Below are 19,973 nucleotides of genomic sequence, written 5' to 3'. Positions count from 1 at the left end.
GTTCATGTACCACATGAACTAGAACACCCTTCCATTTCAGGAAAGTTCTGGGCTGTGTCAAGAAGATTGACAGAAAAGTTGTTAAAGGGTCTCTGACATAGATGGGGAATATATTACATCATCTTTAAAAGTCCCTTTTACCTTTATGATATGGGGATTTTAAATGCCTTCTAGAGTGAATAGAAATCCCTTACAAGTTAACAAAATCTAGTTTCTAGAAGTGGCTTGCACATGACCAACTTCTGGTTCTGGAGCCTGCAAGTATGTAAAATTAAAAGAAATGATCATCAGACATTAATTGCCCCACAAGGAAGCAGTACCAGAATGTGGTTTAATTTCAGGAATCAGATGTTTAAAACACTTACTCAAATCAGAATTCTGATTATTGAGTCTAAATGGAACTAGACCTCATAATTTAAATGTATGAAAAAGAAAAATATGTTTGTTGTAGGTCATTGGGCCACTGTATCTAGCAAACATTTACCCAGTGATCTTGGTAAAAACAAAAACAAAAACAAACTTCTTTTGCCAAGTTGAAGCAAGAGGGAAAGCATAACTTCTTCTAATTTAGTTGGGTGATTAATGAACCAGTGAGTATTCATGGCAGGCGTACCAGCAAGCGTTCAGAAATGAAAGTAATTGAGTCAATTATGGTACTTCTGAATTAATGCAGGGCAGATTGTCATTATTTGTAGAACCTTGATTTAAAATAATTATTGTTGGCATATCTCCATTGTTGGATGTGTACTGTTTTATACTCTACTATAATGAGTACTTTAAGAAGGAGGAACCTCATAGAAATCTTTTGCTTTTGGCCACTATTGTTTTATTCCATTAGGAAATGAGAAACTTAATTTTTCTTAATAAATATGCAATAATGATGGGTATCAGGTGGTTGGTCTCTTAGGCTTGAAAATATAAAATATTTAACTAGCCTCATCTCACTTTTTCCTTCTCAAGCCAGATCTTTTTTTTTTTTATGAATAAGATTGCTGCAGATTTTTTGGTAGGATTGCAAAATTGGTACTTTTGATTCAGTTTATAGTCAAGAAAGCCTTTCCAAATTGTTTTTTGCATTTACCTATCATATAGCTTAAGATAACTGACATAATTTTATTTTTGACAAATATATTTGAGTTTTTTAATAGTAATTATATATTACTTTAATTTTTACAGACTTACAGACTCCAAAACCAGAACACCTGCTCCTCAGAACTGTGCACTCTGATCTGCAAAATCCAGGAGGACAGCCCAGCACAGTCTGCTGGCCTTCAAGCTGGTACCTTATAACTTTGCTCATGTTAGGAATTATTTAAATAGCAAGAAAACTTTTTGATAGTGAAGGTCAGGATGTGATTGTTGCTTCAAATTTTCATATTGCCTTTATGTTGTTAAGGTTTGAGGCTTGTTTGTTTCTCTTCATTTGCATGTCAGGACGGATTGTTTAACCAACTGTTTTAACACTCATTTTTTCTTGCCATCTCCCAGGTGATGTCCTTGCAAATATCAATGGAGTGGGCACAGAAGGCTTTACCCACAAGCAAGTCGTTGACCTGATCAGATCATCAGGAAACATGCTAACGTAACTATACATCTGCTTCCCTTGGGGGTTCAAAAATGTTACGGTCTTTCATAATGCCTGTTGAGTGAATGAATAGATGTTTTGTTCAAGATCACAAGAAGGGAGGCAGTGGCTTTGGAATTGAATGCAGACATTTTTATCAGTTCCTTTTGTTTCTCAAGGTTTCCTCAAACTTGAACATGTTGTCAGCATCTGAAGTCAGAGGACATCAATAGCCCAAACATCTGAGTGGGAGGAAGAGAATTAAAAAAAAATGTTTTTTTATATTAAATTCAATTAAACTGGCACACATTCTCTTTGGACAGAGAGAAACTTATTCAGTTTCCATGGCTGATATAATCTTGTGGTTAGAGCAAATAAAAGGCAAGAAAGGCTGAGTTTTTTCATCTTATACTACAGCCAACTGTTTTTCTCTTCTAGTGTTACATTTGGAAGGATGGGCAAGGTCTACCAACCCTCCCTGCCCTGTACTCCAACACTCACACCTGCTATTATTCCAGACTTACTAATGGGATGTTGGTTTCTCCAGTTGGAGATTTGACTGATTTTTCCAATATACTATCCCTAGAACCTAATAAGACTTTGATAATTAGTTAAAAGATGGAATGATTTTGTTGAAATGATATATATTGAGCAAATACTATGTTTCCAGCACTGTGATAGGCTCAGGAGAGACAAAGACTCTTCTGGTGCTTTATTTTAATATTGTGGAAGGACATGGATAAGAAAAACCTGCAAAATTTGATATTTCAATAATTGATAACTGCTATGAAGAAAGTAAAATAAGAAACGGGATAGAACATTGAGTAAGAGGGTTGCTGCTTTAGTTTTGGTATTTCAAGTGGTCCTTTCTAAAGAGGTGAACTTTGAGCTGAGACCTAAATGAAGAGAAGGATAGTTTATATGAACTCATGGTGAAAGCATCGCAGGGAAAGAGAGAGGTCTTTGAGTTGTCAAAATGGTCTTGGCACATCCATGGGATAGAGAAAAAGCCAGTGTGATTGGTGGATGGTGAATTAGACAGAGTAAAATGAGGAATGAAGACAGAGAGTTAGCCAGGAGGCAGAGTATGGGTGTGTCAGCCAGGCCAGGTAGATTAGGATTTATTCTGATTAAAGTGGGTCCTATATTAACTCGTTCGTTCTTCACAGACACCTTGTGAGATTAGTTTTATCCCTCTTTATAGATGAAGTGGCTAAGGCTTAAATGAGGTTTAGTTAAGATAAAACATCTAGTAGGTGACAGAGCTGGGATTTGACCACCTGCTCGGGATGCCAGGGTCTCTTCTCTTCAACTACACCACAACTGCTCATTGCAAGCTGCCAATAGAAAATCAGCTGGACAATCTCCAGTGATTCTAGTCTAAAACTTCAAAGGATGTTTTGTGTGTGGGGTGAGGGGAGTAGTTTTGAAAGATGACTGGTGGCGAAGCTTCATGTAAGCTTCAGTCCCTTCACCTACTGAGCAGCCTTCGGGTGGATAATTAAGGAGTTGGAAATCCAGAGATCAGGAAAATGCAAGACAGCCTGTACAGATACCGAAGAGAGCAGCCAATCCAGGCCTGAGGTTTGGCCCATAGACATCTATTGCTCGGGCAGGTCAGATCGCCATTAAAAGTCCCAATGGAACAGATTTATAGGGATCCTCACTATTGCCCAGAGTCATGACTGCCTTAACGAGAAAGCAGATAATGTCTTGTCTTGCTATCATCTCATTATCTTGGATATGATGGTATTAGAAATAGAAGATAATTTAATGCTATTATTTTGCTGTGCTTCTTTGAAATAGAAAAATTAGTGCTTCTTTATAAATAGAGTTATCGCTTATTTATCAGAAGGAATTTGAACAAATACTTTAATAATGCTTAAGTGTGTGACTCACACATGAAATTTATCTTATTCAGATTGATGGCTTAGTAATCAAAATAAAGCCCTCTAACTTGTACCCACAAAATAAAGCAAATCACTCAGGATAGAACAAATTTTTTTTTTTTTTTTTTAATTTTAGCATGGCATTTGGTATAGGGAGAAAGAACACTTATTAGTGTTAATAATTCTAACGCTTAATAGTGTTGATAATTCTAGGACTAAAGTTTGTAAATTTAAAAGATCTTGAAATGAGTCATAAAGATTATTATCTCATAGTAGTTCTGGTTTTATTTGTTCTAATTCCAAAACTAAGGCAATTTACAGGGGCAAAAGCTCCTGGAATCCTAGGGAGGAAAAGAGTTAGCCTTGTTTCAGAAATAACGTTGATTCCACTATTTGAGAGTCCCTAGGGCTTGTTATTCTTATTGCTGTACCCCTTGTGCTTAGCACAGTGTCTAGAGTCTGGCACATAGTAGATGCCCAATAAACAGTCACCAAATAAAAGTGGTAATTCAGCCAGACCTCACACGAATAAATTTTAGTAGAGAACAACCATCATTGCCATATGTGGCTTCTACAAACTGAACTACGGTTTACAAATTAACTAGAATCTTTTCTTTCAGTAACCCTCTCAAGAGAAGTATTTTGTTTGTTTGTTTTTCATTTTCTTTCTCTGAATGTTGTCAGAGATTTGGCCTAGGTCCAGATACTTGAAGTACCATGAAAATTGTAACATTTATTTTGCTTTTTAAAGATAGTCTGTGCCCAAATTGTAATACTCCATAAGGATGGTACTTGTTTGAATGAATTACTCATGCTCTCCCTCCTTCTTCCCTTTTTTCTTAAAACAGGATAGAGACTCTTAATGGGACAACAATTCTCAAAAGGACAGAGCTTGAAGCAAAGCTGCAAGTTTTAAAGGTAATTTAATTTAATATAGTTAGGCACATTTTCCATCCTTGAATGTGTGAGTGGTCAAGTAAATACATATTTGAGGACTTGAGATAGCTCTTGAAGATGAAATTTTGTGATGAGTCTGAACTGCTGAATTATCAAGAGCCACAATTACCTTTGCAGGCACATAAATTTCCACAAACCCGTGCAAATCACTTTCTTTCTTCTGTATATCTATGAGGCTCAGGAAAGCACATCACTTGAAGAACTTTTCATTAAAGCACCTGAGATCTCTCTTGATTTACATTTTGCTTGGGGGAAAAAAAAACAAAGAAGGAGGAGCTGGTCTTTTCATTATTTTCCCAAGTGCTTGCTTGGTGGTTGTGTGGTGTGTGTGTGTGTGTGTGTGAGAGAGAGAGAGAGAGAGAGAGAGAGAGAGAGAGAGAGAGAGAAGTTGTAGTATAAAAAATATTTCCTCAACATAAAAAAACATTTTGTAATTTCTTCATACAATTTTACATATATTTTGTTATATTTATTCTTATGTAACTTATTTTTCTTGCTTAATAAATATATCTTTTACTTTTAAGAGACCATTTAATTTATTGCTATTGATTTTTAAATTCGATTGTCTTGCTGAATTCCCTTTATTCTAATAAAATTTTCATAGATTCTCTTAGATTTTCCATATAGACATAATATCATCTGAAGATAATAAAAGTTTTGCCCCTTTACACTCAATTATTCAGCTAATTTAATTTTCTTCTTTTATAAGATTGGCTATAACCTTCAGTATTGTAAATAGTGACAGTTTTATTCTTGACTTTAAGGGAAATGCCTCTAGCATTTTATTGTTACATTTTTGTGAGGAGTAAACAGCACCTCACATTATATTTGGGTTTTTAAAACTGTCAAAAGTTATATATATATATATAATTTTTTTTTTGCAAAAGGAACATAGTCTTAGTAAATTTTAAGAAGTAAAATTGGCTTTGTCAGTCTTTTGTAGGAAAAAGAAAGAAATGTATAAAACAAACTGATGTTTTTTTTAAAACAAATTTTAAAAAATAAAAGGTTTATATTTCATGGAATAAAGTCCTTCTGCACAACACACATTTCGTGTTTCTTAGCAATTTCTGTTCTTTGAACATTTTCTCTTCAAGTTTTAATGTATATAATTAACTATTATTTTCTCTAACAAATGTATAGTTTTATAATATCTCCATCCTCTCTCAGACATCATGAGGACCTTAACATGCTTTAAATGTCTGCTTAAAGACCCAATCTTCCTTATTATTGCTTATTTTAGAGACTTTCATTATTTTTTAAAATGAAAAATATAGGTTTTTGTTCTAAATAGCTATTAGAGAATAGACTAACCTGTTGAATTGATGCTCTTGCTGTTGTTTCTAGTATTCTGTTCCTTACCTCTGGGTTTACTTTCCTTCTTGCTCTGATATTTCCTTCAGTGAGGATAAGTAGGTCTTCATTTTCTGGAAAAAAAAAAAACTACTTTATTGCTACTATTGAAAGTGTTTTGCTAGACAATTAAATTATTCTATGTTGATGTTTTGTTTCCTTAGAACTTTTTGACATTTTTGTTTATGAGAGCTCCTAATTGTTTATTCTTTGTAAGTAATCTGCATTTCTGTATATTCTTCTGAAAGTTTTGAAGTTTTTCTTTTTATATTTAAGTCCAGAATTAATTTTTGTATTAGTGTGAGATACCGTTGCTTTTTTTTTTTTTTTCATATGAAAACTTATGCAGGATGTTCCTCTAGTTCTCTGTAGTCCTTCTTTTCTCCTACTTGGCCTGCAGTGAAACCTCTATTTTTAAGCAGGTTCTGTATATGCATAGATATTCTTACAGGCTCCCTATTCTGATCCATTGATCAATTTGTTTCTCTCAAAGTTATTATATCCTTGTAATAAATTTTGAGATATCTGAGTGGGCAAACCTTCCAGATTATTCTTGATCCTTTGATTGTATAAATTTTAGAATTAGATTGTCAAGCTCCATAAATAAATGTTTGAGTTTTGATTGATAGTACATTTTATATAGATAGATCGATCTGAGGAGAATTGACATCTGTATGGTATTGAGTTTTCTTACTGATAAAGAATTTCACCATTTTTAATTGTTTTATTTCTTGAAATGAAGTCTTATAATTATATGCAAATAGATTTTATAAATCTTTTTGTTAAATTTGTTGTTTCATAATATGAGTTTTGTTCTTACAGTTTATGAAAATTAATACTGTGATTGAGATTAATGTAAAGATATGTAAAATAAAAATTTTTCTATGCTATTATATTCAAACACTTTGTTAAACTACATAATTTCTAATAATTACTAATTTATTAAACTACATAATTTCTAATAAATAGATTATTTGGATTTTCTATAAAGATAGTAACTACCTGTAAAGAATGACATTTAGTTCTTTTATTTACTTCACTGGCTGGGACCTACAATATGACAATGAATAGAAACTTGACTTTAAAAGGAATTCTTTTGACTCTTTTCTGTTGGGAATGAGATGTTTCTATGAATATACTTTTTAGGTTAAAGAGGTTCCCTTCTATACTAAATTTGGTGGTAGTTTTTATAGTGCTTGTGTATTAAATTTTATCAAAGACTTTGCTTTTTGCATATCTTAAGATGGTTTCATTTTTTTATTTTTAAAAATCTGTCAATATGGTAAATGACCTTTAAATATTTTGTAATGTAAAATCACCCTTGCATTTTTAAAATAAAACCAATCTGGTCATAATTTATAATCATTCTTTATATACTTGTATAATTGCTTTGCTAACATTTTCTCTAAGATTTTTGAGGGTAGCTTAATTTTACAGGTAGAATGATTTGTACTTTTTTTTTCCCCTCAGACTTTCTTTAGTTTTGGTATCATTGAACTCTTTTCTTTTTTTTTTTTTTAATTAATTTTTTAAGTTAATTAATTAATTTATTATGGTGACATTGATTAATGAAATCCAATAAGTTTCAGCTGTACACTTTAACAGTGAGGCATATATATATTTACACTGTGTGTTCACCTCCCATTGTTAGATTTCTTTCTGTCACCACATATTTGACCCCTTTATGCCATCTGCCTCTCCCACCCCCCTTCCCACTACCCTCTGGTAACCACTAGCCTATAGTCCACGTCATCATTGAACTCTTAGCATGAGTATCTTCCCCTTCTTGTTCTCTAGTAGAATACTTGTAACACTATCTGAATCATCAGGGCTTGAGGTTCTTTTTTGGTGGGAATACTTCTAAATTCTGTTTCAGTTTCTTTATTAGTTATAAGATTGTTCAAGCTTTCTATTTGTTTGTTTTGAGACAGTTTTATTGAATTGTTTTGTTTGTAAAGTTTTTAAATTTTCAAATTTATTTCATAAAGTTGATAATTCAACTTGTATCATCAGCTTTTTGTTTTCTATCACAACTGTGATTATATCCCCATTTTTATTTGTACTACTTTTTATGTTTTCCTTTTTTCTTGGTAATTGTCTCTAGAGGATTTTCTATTTTTCAGTCTTTTAAAAAACTAATATTTCAATTTGTGACAATCTTTCATCTTTTACTGGTTGCTTTTAAGATGTTCTTTTGTCTTTACTAATCTATAGTTTTACCAAGATGTGATTAGCTCTGGATTCATTTCTCAATTTATACTGCTTAGAACTTAGAATTTGCAGTGCCCTTTCAAGCCAAAGGCTTGTGACTTTCTTAAGTTTTGGAAAACTATCAGCTTGATCTCTTTGAATATACTATTGACCCTGAACAACATGAATTTGAACTGCACAGGTTTACTTATACACAAATTTTTTTCGTCTTGTAAACAAATGATGTAAATTATGACATTGATAAATACAGTACTGTAAATGTGTTTTCTCTTCCTTATGATTTTCTTAATAATATTTTCTTTTCTCTAACTTACTTTATTGTAAGAATATATTATGTGAGACATATAACATAAAAGTATGTGTTAATCAACTATGTTATTGATAAGGCTTCTTGTCAACAGTAGGCTATTAGTAGTTAGGCTTTGGGGGAGTAAAAAAGTTACATGCAGATTTTTGACTGGGTGGGTCTGTGTTCCTAATCCCCTTGTTCTTCAAAGGTCAACTGTACCTTTTCCACCATTCCCTGAATTATCTTCTAGAGTTTCTGTTAGACATATTTTAGAGTCCCTTGATTTATCTTCCATACTTCCTAACTGCTCTTTCATATTTTGCATTACTTTATTTATGTTCTTTTTAAAATTTCTTAGTAATATTGTCAATAATGTTGTCTGTGTTATGTATAGAATGTGTTTTTATGTTGAGTTTTAAAAATTAATTAATTTTTTATTTTCAAATAGCCCCTTTTCAATTAGAGGAACACAGCTCATTCCTCCCCACTCATGTATCTTCCTTTGAAAATGGGGACAAAAAGATTATTGCTGAACTTCTCTACCCTTGTTATGTTTATGGCCAAGTTCTTTCAATAAAGGAGTCAATGCATCTGGAAAAAATAGTTCTTTTTCTTGTTTATCTATTCTTGTTTTATTTCTTTGTTTCAAAGTTCTTGTTCTTATTAACATTGATCTAATTTCTTTCTCAAAGGATTCTTATTATTCTTATTTTAAAATCTTCTTTGGACAATTTTCTATTTTTGTTTTATTTGGAGAGAATCCATGTACTGATTATCAGTTTTGTTGTCTTTCTTGTCACTAAATTTTGTGGATATTTTGAAGTTTAAATTGCCCACTTCCCTTGCATAGTGGCCTCTCCTTTTTGCTCAGTGTGATGGATAGTTAGGCAGTTGCCTCAACTCTTCACTTCAAGGCTCCCAATCCAGAGTAAGGCCTGGCAGCTTGGATGCCTTCCCTGAAGGGTCAGTGTGCTGCTTGGCTCAGGTCAAGAGGCTGCATTTATGTACTCCTGCCTCACTACGTACAACTCTGCATGAGCCATAGAATCATCAGCCTCTTTCCCCAACCTCCTTTTTTATGGTAGTCAGGTTTCAGCTAAGGTTCTTTTCTCAAGCAGGAAACTTGTCTGTGTCTTATGCTACATAAGTGCATTCGAACTGTACATCATCATAAGATCCAAATTCCTAGCTACCTCTTTCTACTTTTCCAGGTCCAGCAGACCCTTAGATTTATTCCTATATACCTTCTTGCATTTGTGTTTCTTTTTCAATCTTGAACTTATGAGATTTTTCAGTTCATCTCTTGAGCCAGAAATATCTGAGTCTGACCTATAACCACTGTCAGGCTGGCTTCCCCTTCACACAGTGACATTTAGTTGGTGTGTCATATGTAAGTGTGCATTCTGTCCCTCGAAGACTCCATGTATTTAGGGATTCCCTTTCTCTTGACCTATGATTCAGATGTTTAACATGAAAACAGTGCACCCAATGGGCTGGCTGGGGGAGTTACTTTTTAATCTAGCTCTATTATTTATTGAGTTTGTAGGTCCTGGGAAATATTTTGCTACATTGAACCTTTATTTTCTAATCTAGAACTTTTTTGGTCAGTTAGAAAAATTAAACAGCATATTATCTGTGAAAGCACTATAAAAGTAGCAAGGTGTCATGGAAATGTTCAGTTGTATATCGGTCTCATGTAGATTGAAAATATATCCAAAATATCTGATCTTTGATAATTGCGTGTTGTTTCAGGAAGCCATTTTTAAATATATTCATTCAGTCAATATTTACTGAGCAGCCTCTATGCACCAGTCACTGACCTAGGCACAGTGAGGGGATGTGGCCCAGTATGGTTAGATACACATGTACTTTAATTTTCTTCTCATGACGAGAAATTAAATTTGTCTAAATATACAACTCTTTAATAATAAGCAGAAACAGACTGTGAGGAAAATAGGGAAGCTTAGATATGAACTAAAACTCTTAGTCACTTTGACACATCTGCTCTTTACACTGGTATTTTCTTGGTTTTAAGTGATGACATACTTAGATGATTGGGCTAAAGCATCAGATTAGATATTCTAAGACCTTAATTTTTTTAAATAAAAATTAACCATGTCAAGTCCCTGACTTTGTATTTTTGGATAGCAGGTGCAGAAATACAATTTCTCCATCTCTCTATATATAGTTTGACTGTTAACCTATCTTTATGCTCCCCTACTGGACTCTATACTCTTTCAGGAGATAACCCTCTATAAGAAAGAAGAATGGGGTTGATATATAGGCCAGATCCTTGTTATTTCCTTGGGTACCTAACTCTGACCTTCACATGGCCACAGGTTTAAACAGACAACAAGAGTTGTGATTCAGGTAGCCCAGCAGTCTCATAGCCATATAAACTATATTATAGTACAGAAAAAATAAGAAATTAATGAAGCCAGGCATATTATGGCTTTGATTTATTGCTTGCATATTATATTGGCAACCATAAGGATTGCCGCTAAATGTTACTGTTATCAAGGATTGGAAAATCCTGTCTAATGATTGTTTAGTCTCTGAATTGAGGAAGCAGCCATTTTCCCCTTAAGCATTTGACATTCTTGTAATTTTCTTTTCTTTTCCTTAGGCCTTCCTCTTCCAAATGTACTTTTTTTCTCTTCCTTTTTAGCCTTCATCTGCCCTTTCCAAATCGCTTCATATGAAAGACCCCTAAGCTGCCTTTCCCCTGGCACGAGTGTCCATAGGCAAATCTGAGCGGTGTCTGTCTGATGGGCTGGCTGTGGGGATCTGAAATGGTAAAGGAAGTGATGGAGTAGAGGACAAAGAACAGGAGGGAGAATGAGCCTTTGATGGTGCCTTGTCATATGCCTTTTGCCTTGTTGGCTTTTGAGTCTCATCGTCTCAGCCCAGTCTGTGAGCTAGGCCAGGTCTCACGTACTCTCTTAACCATCACGGCATCCACTTCATTCCTGCCTGGGACCACAGCTCTCATGTGCTGGGCAACAGATGAAGGAAGCAGTTAAGAAATCAAGGTGCTTAGCAGTGTTCTAAATTTTGCCTTCCAAAGAAGCCTTTCAGAACAGGTTGACTTCCTCTTTTTGGTATGGAAAATAAATAGATGTTCAGCAGAAAAAACTGTTTTAGTGCCCCTGGCTTTTATAGGATGATGATGGTATTTATTGAACATTTACTAAACTCCGGTCACTTTTCTAAACATTTTACATCTGCTAATTCATTTAATCCTCATGATAATTCTAGGGTTTAGGTTTTATTACTGTCTTCCTCTTGCAGATAAGGGAAGCCTACAGAGTAAATCCTTCCCTAAACAGATAGTAAATGCACACAAACTCAAGCAATATGTTTCTATAATTTTTTTAAAATAAAAATATAAATGTCATTCTTTCTATTATCTGTTATTTTTATTGTTTCTATTATTTCAATTGTTTCTATTTGAAATGATGTCATTGTTTCAACTTGTTGTTGCTACTAATCTAGTAATAATCAAGAAATAATCTATTTCTTGAGAAAGTAGTGTTCCCAGTTTCCTCCTTTTATACAGAATTTTTTTTTTCAAATGAATGAGAGGGGTTGTTAGTGCTAGAAAGAAAGAAAAAAGTTTTAATTTTAATCACAACACCTAGAAGCAAATTGCTGTCTTCACTAGAGTTTCCTAATAATTAGCACTTTTTTTCTTTTTTTCTCAGCAAAACTTGAAGAAGAAATGGGTGGAGTTCAGATCTCTGCAGTTACAGGAACAGCGCTTGCTTCATGGTAAATGTGATTTCCTGTTCAGAAACCACACTAACATTTCACCCCTTCAGTATTTCTGCCTCTCAGTAGCTTTAAGATAATCATCATTACAAGAAAAAAGTTGTCTACATAGATAAAGAATACTAGTTTGTGTTTCTTTGGTGTGATCTTTGGAGTGATCTATATATTAGGAGGAGGGACAGGTTAAGTCATATAACCTCCTCCATACACATAATATATATGCACATGAAAACGCACACACGCATGCATGCACATGCATGCATGCACACGCTTGCAAGAGGCACCTAGAGATTTTAGAGGAGTGGTAGGAATGATTGCCCAATTTCAGCAAATGAATGAAATTCCTGAGAACAGTCATGGCTCAGGGGCCGTGTAGTTCTCAGAAGCTATTGAGGCTGGAATGGTAGCACGCTTCTTGGGTAGAACTCTTATCATTTGTTCAAACAGTGTAAGATACATTAATACAGAGAAATTCTCCTTCGTGGCCTTCAAACCCAAGACACAAATGAGAATGATCATTATAACAGTAAATTCATGGTTCTTACCTTTGTGCACATTAAAAGGGAAGGGCTGAGTTTAAAATCTGTTGATTTAACATTTGCTGTGTGACTAGCATAACCTGAGGAATGAACTTAGATGTACAAATAATTCACCAAAACCACTATCTATGTGGGTGTGTGAAATGTAGGTTATGTCTTCTTCAGATAATACTTGGCTAAAGTCTCTATTTATATCTAGATTTCTGTCAAAAGTGATAATCTGTTTACAGGAAAAAAAATACATTTAACTTTTAATTAGGCACTAATTTATGGCTTAGAGGTTTGTGTTGAGGTTGTTTTTTTTTTTAAATAAAATGTTATGTATGATTTACCTTTTTTAATGCTTTTAAGTTAGTATTTTAAAAATTCATAATAGATTCTTTTTAAGGTCTGAAAATGGCTAGCAAGACATGGGTACAAAATTCAACGACTTTCTGGATTTCTGTAGACTCAAAGGTGATTGGAAAACCTTTTGACTCCACTTCTGGAGCATTTTTTGAGTGGAGATGGGGTTTGGCCTGAAAAATGTAGGCAGTCCTGGTATTCTGTGGGGATGGCTTTGTATTAACAAGGTCCTTAGCTCAGAATCAAGGAGACTGACTCCTTTTAAGGCCATTGTTGTACCTATTTTTTGAGAGATTGAAAGAATTCTTCTTTAGTTTACTTTTTCTAGACCTAGAATAAATAATCATGAAGTGAGATTGTACAAAGCAATTCCTCTCCAATCAACTTGTTGCAAGATGAAATAAAGTAGATTGTATTAGCAAAAAGGAAAAAGCATTATGATTAGTCACTGTAGGGCTGGCCATACTCAATTTTGCAGATCAAGTGGAAAAATAAACAGTCTCTTTACATTGTCAACCAAGGACAAAGGAAGTAACAGTAGGTAACCAGCACAAAATAAAACCACTTCTGAGTGTGCAGTGTTCTATTACTTTTCCTGAAACAAAGTCACCTTCTAATTACAGTGGTCCCTCAGTATCTGTGAGGTATTGGTTTCAGGACCTCTCTGGTTCCAAAATCTGAGGATGCTCAAGTCCTTTATGTAAAATGCCGTAGTATTTGCATATAACCCATATTTTCATATAGGCTACAGCAGGGCATGCCTACACATTACTTCATTCATATGGATTCAGCATAGTGCTTACACTGTGGCAAATTCAAATTTTGTTTTTCGGAACTTCCTGGGATTTTTTTCCCCCAATATTTTCAATCCACTGTTGTTTGAATCTGTGGATGTGAAACATGCTTTTTCAGCTAGTATTACAAATAACATCCTTTCTTTTAGTAGCGTACCAACCAATTCAGTATAGAAGCAAGTGAGGTATGGACAAGATGTTGTTGTGTGATTAAAATCAGAGTTTGGAAATCTCAGACATATATGAAAGGCTGATGAAAAAATTCAGCTAAGCAGATAAATTCAACTTTTTTCCAATGAGTTATTACTTATTTGAGGACAGGGCTGTTTTCTGAGCATAGTACCATTCCAGAGCATTAAATATTAAAAATATTCTAAAAGAAACTTGGAATATTGAGGCTGGAGGATATTCTTTCTGTTTTAAACACCTTTGAATTCTCTATAATGAGATTACAGGTTTTATATTATTTATTTTTTAATTAGTTCAAGTATACAGCGCAATGGTTAGGCATGTATACAATTTGTAAAGTGATCCCCTGGGTTACACTAGTACCTATCTCACACCTGCCAGAATGGCTATCATCAATAAATCAAAAAACAAGTATTGGTGAGGGTGCGGAGAAAAGGGAACTCTCATACACTGTTGGTGGGATTGCACATTGGTAGGGCCGCTATGGAAAACAGTTTGGAGGTTCCTCAAAAACTTAAAAATAAATATCCAAATAATAGATATCACTTTTTAACCCAGCAATTGCACTTCTGGAAATTTATCCAGAGAAAACCAAAATACTAATTCATAAAGATTTATACACCTCTGTGTTCTCTGCAGCACTATTTACAATAGCCAAGATATGGAAGGTGTAAGTTTTGTAACTGTTTTCTATACACTTCAAACAATGTCATAATAATTTTATAATTATTAAAAAAGACAATAGTTTAATTATATTCATAGGCAGTCTAAACAAAAGACAATAATGTAATTTAAAATCATGGGAACTAAATAGAGAAAATCCATAAGACAACATTGCCCCAGGTGTATTCTTTAGAATCCCATTTCTATGAGGCATTTAATAAAAGGTTTCAGGGTCACTTCAGTTAAAAAAACGATCTCTTTGGAAATTTACAAGTCATACTGGTGTTCTGTCAGATGAGTTGAACTGTTCTCATATGAAAATCTGTTTAAATTTATTTAGTCTAGCATTATCATTTTGATGACCATGGGACCCTTTAATATGGACAGTAGTCCATGATCAATAGTTTGGGAAATCCCACTATAAGTTTCATCAAATGACTTCATAAACAATCACTTATTCATGCAAGTCAAAGCTCAGTGAAAAATAATATTCACCCACACTCTTTCCTGGACCCTTTTAAGATACATTTTGATGTATTTATTTGTAGGAAGTGATGTTCAGATCAATTCCACTGTAAACTTTGTTTTCTGCATTCTAGGTGATGCAGCTAACTGCCCAAGTTTAGAAAACATGGACATAGATGAATCAATATTATTTGGAACCCTGCCTGGGGCAGGCCCTGCCCTCCTGGACCGGAATCGATTTTCCAGTGAGAGTAGCTGTAAGAGCTGGCTGAGCACCATGACGATGGACAGCGAGGATGGCTACCAGACGTGTATGTCTGAGGACTCGAGCAGAGGAGCCTTCAGCAGGCAGACAAGCACAGATGATGAGTGCTTTGTCCTCAAGGATGGGGATGATTTTCTGAAGAGGTCATCTTCAAGGAAAAATCGGAGCATCAGTACTGCCAGCAGTGGGTCCATGTCTCCCTTGTGGGAAAGCAATTTCTCAAGCGCGTTTGGGACCCTACCCCGGAAAAGCAGAAGAGGAAGTGTCCGGAAACAACTCTTAAAATTCATCCCTGGCCTTCACCGCCCTGTGGAAGAGGAAGAGAGTCGCTTTTGATGGCTTGTGGTGCCCTTTCATAGGAGCTTATTTCATAAATATTGCTAGATCAACTTCACCCAGTTTAGTGGGAAAGTGCAGATAGATTGCAAAACTGACATCCTATTTCATGACAATAGTGACTTTTATTTAAATTTTTCTATTATTATTTTTGTTTCTTAAATCATTTTCCAACTAGGGCAGCTTGAGTTCTAAGCAGACAGTAGGGAAATAAAGTTTTAAGTTAGATAATGTAACAAATTAACCAAGTGCTTGCTCATTTTATGCTGTTTGTGAATGCAGGAGTAATATTTATTTTCTAGATTATCCACGTAAAAAAAATTGAGAACTTTTGGAGTCGAGTGTAAATAAAGATGACAGAATACAATTATTTGGAATATCTTCTGCAGGTTAATAGGTAGGTTTCAAAAGTTTATATTAACTTAATCTCAGTAGCCTCCAGGGGAGCCTTAATAATAGGCAATTTTGAATGTTACTCTTTAAATCTATGAAAAATTATAAACAAAGAAACTCATTAGCCATTTCGTATCTACAGTGATAATAAAGAAGGAAATATAAGATTTAATATGAGAGTTTATGCTTCATGAGATCCATGGAAAGATATTGTCTAAGATGGGATCTGAGGAAGATTATGATAAGGCTGTTTTTTTTTTTTTTAATAAGCAGCCTAAACAAAATGGGTGGGAATGTCATTCTTACTCAGTTCATTTTTTGTTCTGTGTAAACTGATGACTCAAGATCTTACAGCTTTGTGTTTGTTTTTTTTTTAAACAAATGTCTAAAATTTGAAAAATTAGAGTTAGGAAAAAGGTTTTCCTACTATAAATTTTTTCACATTACCCTTCACTTTGTATTATATATTCCAAATAGTTACTGCCTCACCTCACCACTCATTTGTCTATTATGTTGTTATTACATTACTTCTAGCCATTCAATCACATTTTTATTCTATACCCGTTAAAGTCCATGATTTTTCTGTTCTGGTGATACAGCTGCTCATTACCTATATTCTAGAGTAGATAATCCAGACAATGTAATAAATAACCTTTACTCATTTTAAGTTTTGTGTGTGTGTGTGTGTGTGTGTGTGTGTGTGTGTGTGTGAGAGAGAGAGAGAGAGAGAGAGAGAGAGAGTTTGGGAGAAATCAATAGTTGACTTTGAGTGGAATTGTTATGCTTAAATAAACTGAATAAAGAATGAGTCATATTGAAGGAAAAAAAGAGAAGGGTAGGAAGCTTGTAGAGTAAGAAATAAATAATAAAGTTAAATATAAAATTAAAATGCTAATTGAGACCTGCTTTCTATTAATTCTTTGAACTCGAAAGCATCCAGTGGTCTTTGCTTGAGAATCATTCATATGAAAAGCAGCATGCAGACTGTTTCACAGAAACAGCAGCAATCCTATTTACCATTTACTGAATGCCTAGTAGGTTAAAGATGTTTTTCATGTGATCCCTGAAATAACCCTGTATATAGGTGTTAGGCATACAGATAAGGAAGCAGGAATTCTGAGAAGTTCCCATGGTCAGTGACAGGGCTGAAATTGGAAGCCAGTTCTTCCTGACTCTAGCCTATTCTCTTAGTATCCCTAAATATCGTTTATTCTTTTGCTGGTTCTGTGTAGTTATCACCATAAAACTCTCCTCCCCCAAATACTAAAAATGCACAATTGTAGATATTGCATGAATAAGAATATTGTCTTAGATAAATAGGAGGATAAACACATTTAGGATGACCCTTGCTCTTGGTCTCCACAAGCAAGTTTTCAGATATAGGCACATCAATAACTGCATGGTTAGTAATACATTTATTTTCAACAAGGGCTTGCAAACCAGTTGTGATTTGACTGATAGTGCTTATTTCTTACTGTAGATTAGAATTATTATGTTAAAGATCTGCTTACATGAATGCAGCATTTCCTGTTAATCCTATTTCACGGAGGTCTACAGAAAGAAATATCACATTTATTTGAGGAAAGATGGCTTTACTGTCTTCTGCAATATGAACGATGTTTTGAGGACTACCACAGGTCATCTGGGAAAACAGACCAGAGATCATTTACTTTTTTGTGGCTTTAAGTGTTAAATATAGTGCAATACTTCTTTATTACAGTAAACATCATACCCAAAAGGCACAGGAAAGGGATATAGCAAGTTCCACTGTAATCTGTGATAAGAATTAGAGTCCAGAGTTAGAAATGTTCTGGAAAAAAAGAAAAGCATTTTTTAACCAAAGTACTGGAAGCAAGTGCATGTCAAGTTTTGTGTGTTCACAAGTTGTAAGAAAACTAGAAATGTGGGTAAACTTCTCACAGCAGAGCTTTCAGACTGCTTATGACTTCAATAGGGCTTTAAAAGATTTCATTTATCTAATCTTATGGTGAACAATGACTCAGTTTGATGCAATTTGCTAAGAAAAGAATTGAAAAAGCGAAGAGGTTTTTTTAAACTCCCAAATTGTTATGTAATATTGATGAATTGCATTAATTGAAAATTTGTTATGAAAATGTATTTTCTAGTATGGCATTGATAAACCAAATTTAAGTGAAGCATATTGAGAATTATTCTCTCATGGGCTAAAGAAACACCGCATGTCAAAGAGGTTGGAACTATATTTATGAAACTTTTATTCATCACTTTCTACTTTGCAATTCTTTATTATCTTAATTACATGATGCAAACAGTATTAAAAATACTTGTTTGAACTAAATAAATCAATCATGGACACAGATTGTGTATAATGATCAGAAAGTATAAGTATCTATGGATGTATATAACGAGTACAGTAGATAATACATAACAATTATATTAAATCGTTCAGATCACAAAATTATTGGTTCTTTATATTCGTTTTCTTGCAAAATTATGGGCAATAAAATAAACATTTGATACCTTTCTGAAATAAAATATGCTATTATTCAGTATTGGAAATTTTTCTCTTCTCTGCTCCTCTATCTCTTTTTGTCTGTCTCTTTCCCTACCTACCTTAAATACAATGGTTGTTTTAAAACAAATTTTTAAAATTTGGGGTGACTTCTTGACACCTATTTGACTCCCTTTGAGGTTCTTAAAAGGCATTACTGACTAAATGAGGCTTTGCATTTGTATTAGCTTTCTGTTGTTATTTAACAAATTACTACAAACTTAAAGGCTTAAAACATATATATTATCTCAAAGTTTCTGTGAGTCAGGAGTATGAGCACAGCTTAGCTGGGTCTGCTCAGTGTCTTACAAGGCTGCAATTAAAGTGTCACCCAGGATTGAGTTCTTTCTTGAAGGCTTGACTGGGAAAGGATTTACTACTGAATTCCCTCGGGTTGTTAGAATCATTTTCTTGTGGCCATAAGATTCACAGCAGTTTACTTATTAAAAGCCAGCAATAGAAAGAGAGACTGCAAGTAAGACAGAGTCTTAAATAATGCAGTGTAACCACAGGAATGGCATCCTATCACTTTTGCCATATAGCAGAACATAATTGCAGGGTGACATCCTATTAACTGTGCCATATTCTGTTAGACACAAGTCACAGGACCCACTCACACTCAAGAAGCAGGGATTACACAAAGGCATGAACATCAGGAGGTGGAGAATCAGGGTGTCACCTTAGAGTCTATTCATAGCACCATTCAAGGAGTTCACATATTTTATAATATAAAGATATTGAGTTTTCTCTAAACTCCTTTGAGTAAAAATAAATGGCGAATGTTACCATTTTTTATTTTTTATATAAGAAATGGTATGATTAAAGATCTTTGAAATTAAGGAAGTTTGTCAGGACTGTATAACTAGCCAAATAATTGAATAAGAAACTGAATCCAGATCCATTGCTAACCCCCCAAATTTATACCCTAGGGGCATGAAATGATAGAAGGTTTTAAAAGAATATTAAAGAGTGAACTTAAATGATTACTTGCTTTGAAATCCTGCTCAGGAAATCTATTTAAGTGAATTCAGTGATTAGAATGTTGGACTTTATTATTTCTATATGGGTACATCTTCATGAGCAGAGGACAGCAATTCCATAGAAAAACAAAACAAAACTCTCATAATCAACGTTACAAAGCACAAACGAAAATGATCAACGAGCAAAAGTCAGGAGATACCACAAATAGCAGAATATTACAACTGGAGAAAGTGGTTCGAAAAAATATAAAACATGTATCTCTTAGGAATAGAGGATAAGTACCTCAACTTGATAAAGAACATCTACAAAAAAACCTATAGCTAATATCATGATGGTAAGAAACTGGGTGTTTTCCCTATAAGATCAGGTACGAACCAAAGATGTCCTCTAATTGCTTCTATTCACCATTGTACTAAAAGTCCTAGCTAGTGCACCAATA

The 19,973-nt window shown here is 34.1% G+C and overlaps 1 protein-coding gene across 3 annotated transcripts in view; it reads left to right on the top strand.

Moving 5' to 3' along the window:
• CYTIP (cytohesin 1 interacting protein) overlaps nucleotides 1-18,733 on the top strand; it is a 67,588-nt gene extending 48,855 nt beyond the window's left edge. For 2 of the 3 annotated variants that reach the window (XM_039855284.1, XM_039855285.1), the window contains 5 exons: nucleotides 1,177-1,279; nucleotides 1,489-1,582; nucleotides 4,302-4,371; nucleotides 11,968-12,034; nucleotides 15,164-18,733. In XM_039855284.1, coding sequence (XP_039711218.1) covers nucleotides 1,177-1,279; nucleotides 1,489-1,582; nucleotides 4,302-4,371; nucleotides 11,968-12,034; nucleotides 15,164-15,630 — 801 coding nt within the window. In that variant the 3' untranslated portion in view covers nucleotides 15,631-18,733. The remainder of the gene's footprint in view (nucleotides 1-1,176; nucleotides 1,280-1,488; nucleotides 1,583-4,301; nucleotides 4,372-11,967; nucleotides 12,035-15,163) is intronic. The other variant, XM_039855283.1, reaches the window with a different exon arrangement.
• Nucleotides 18,734-19,973: the final 1,240 nt, after the last annotated feature.

Source organism: Pteropus medius, unplaced genomic scaffold, assembly GCF_902729225.1.
Source record: "Pteropus medius unplaced genomic scaffold, Ma_sr-lr_union100, whole genome shotgun sequence".
Taxonomy (NCBI): domain Eukaryota; kingdom Metazoa; phylum Chordata; class Mammalia; order Chiroptera; family Pteropodidae; genus Pteropus; species Pteropus medius.
The sequence above is the reverse complement of the archived record's forward strand: the minus strand, read 5'-3'. Positions and strand labels throughout refer to the sequence as shown.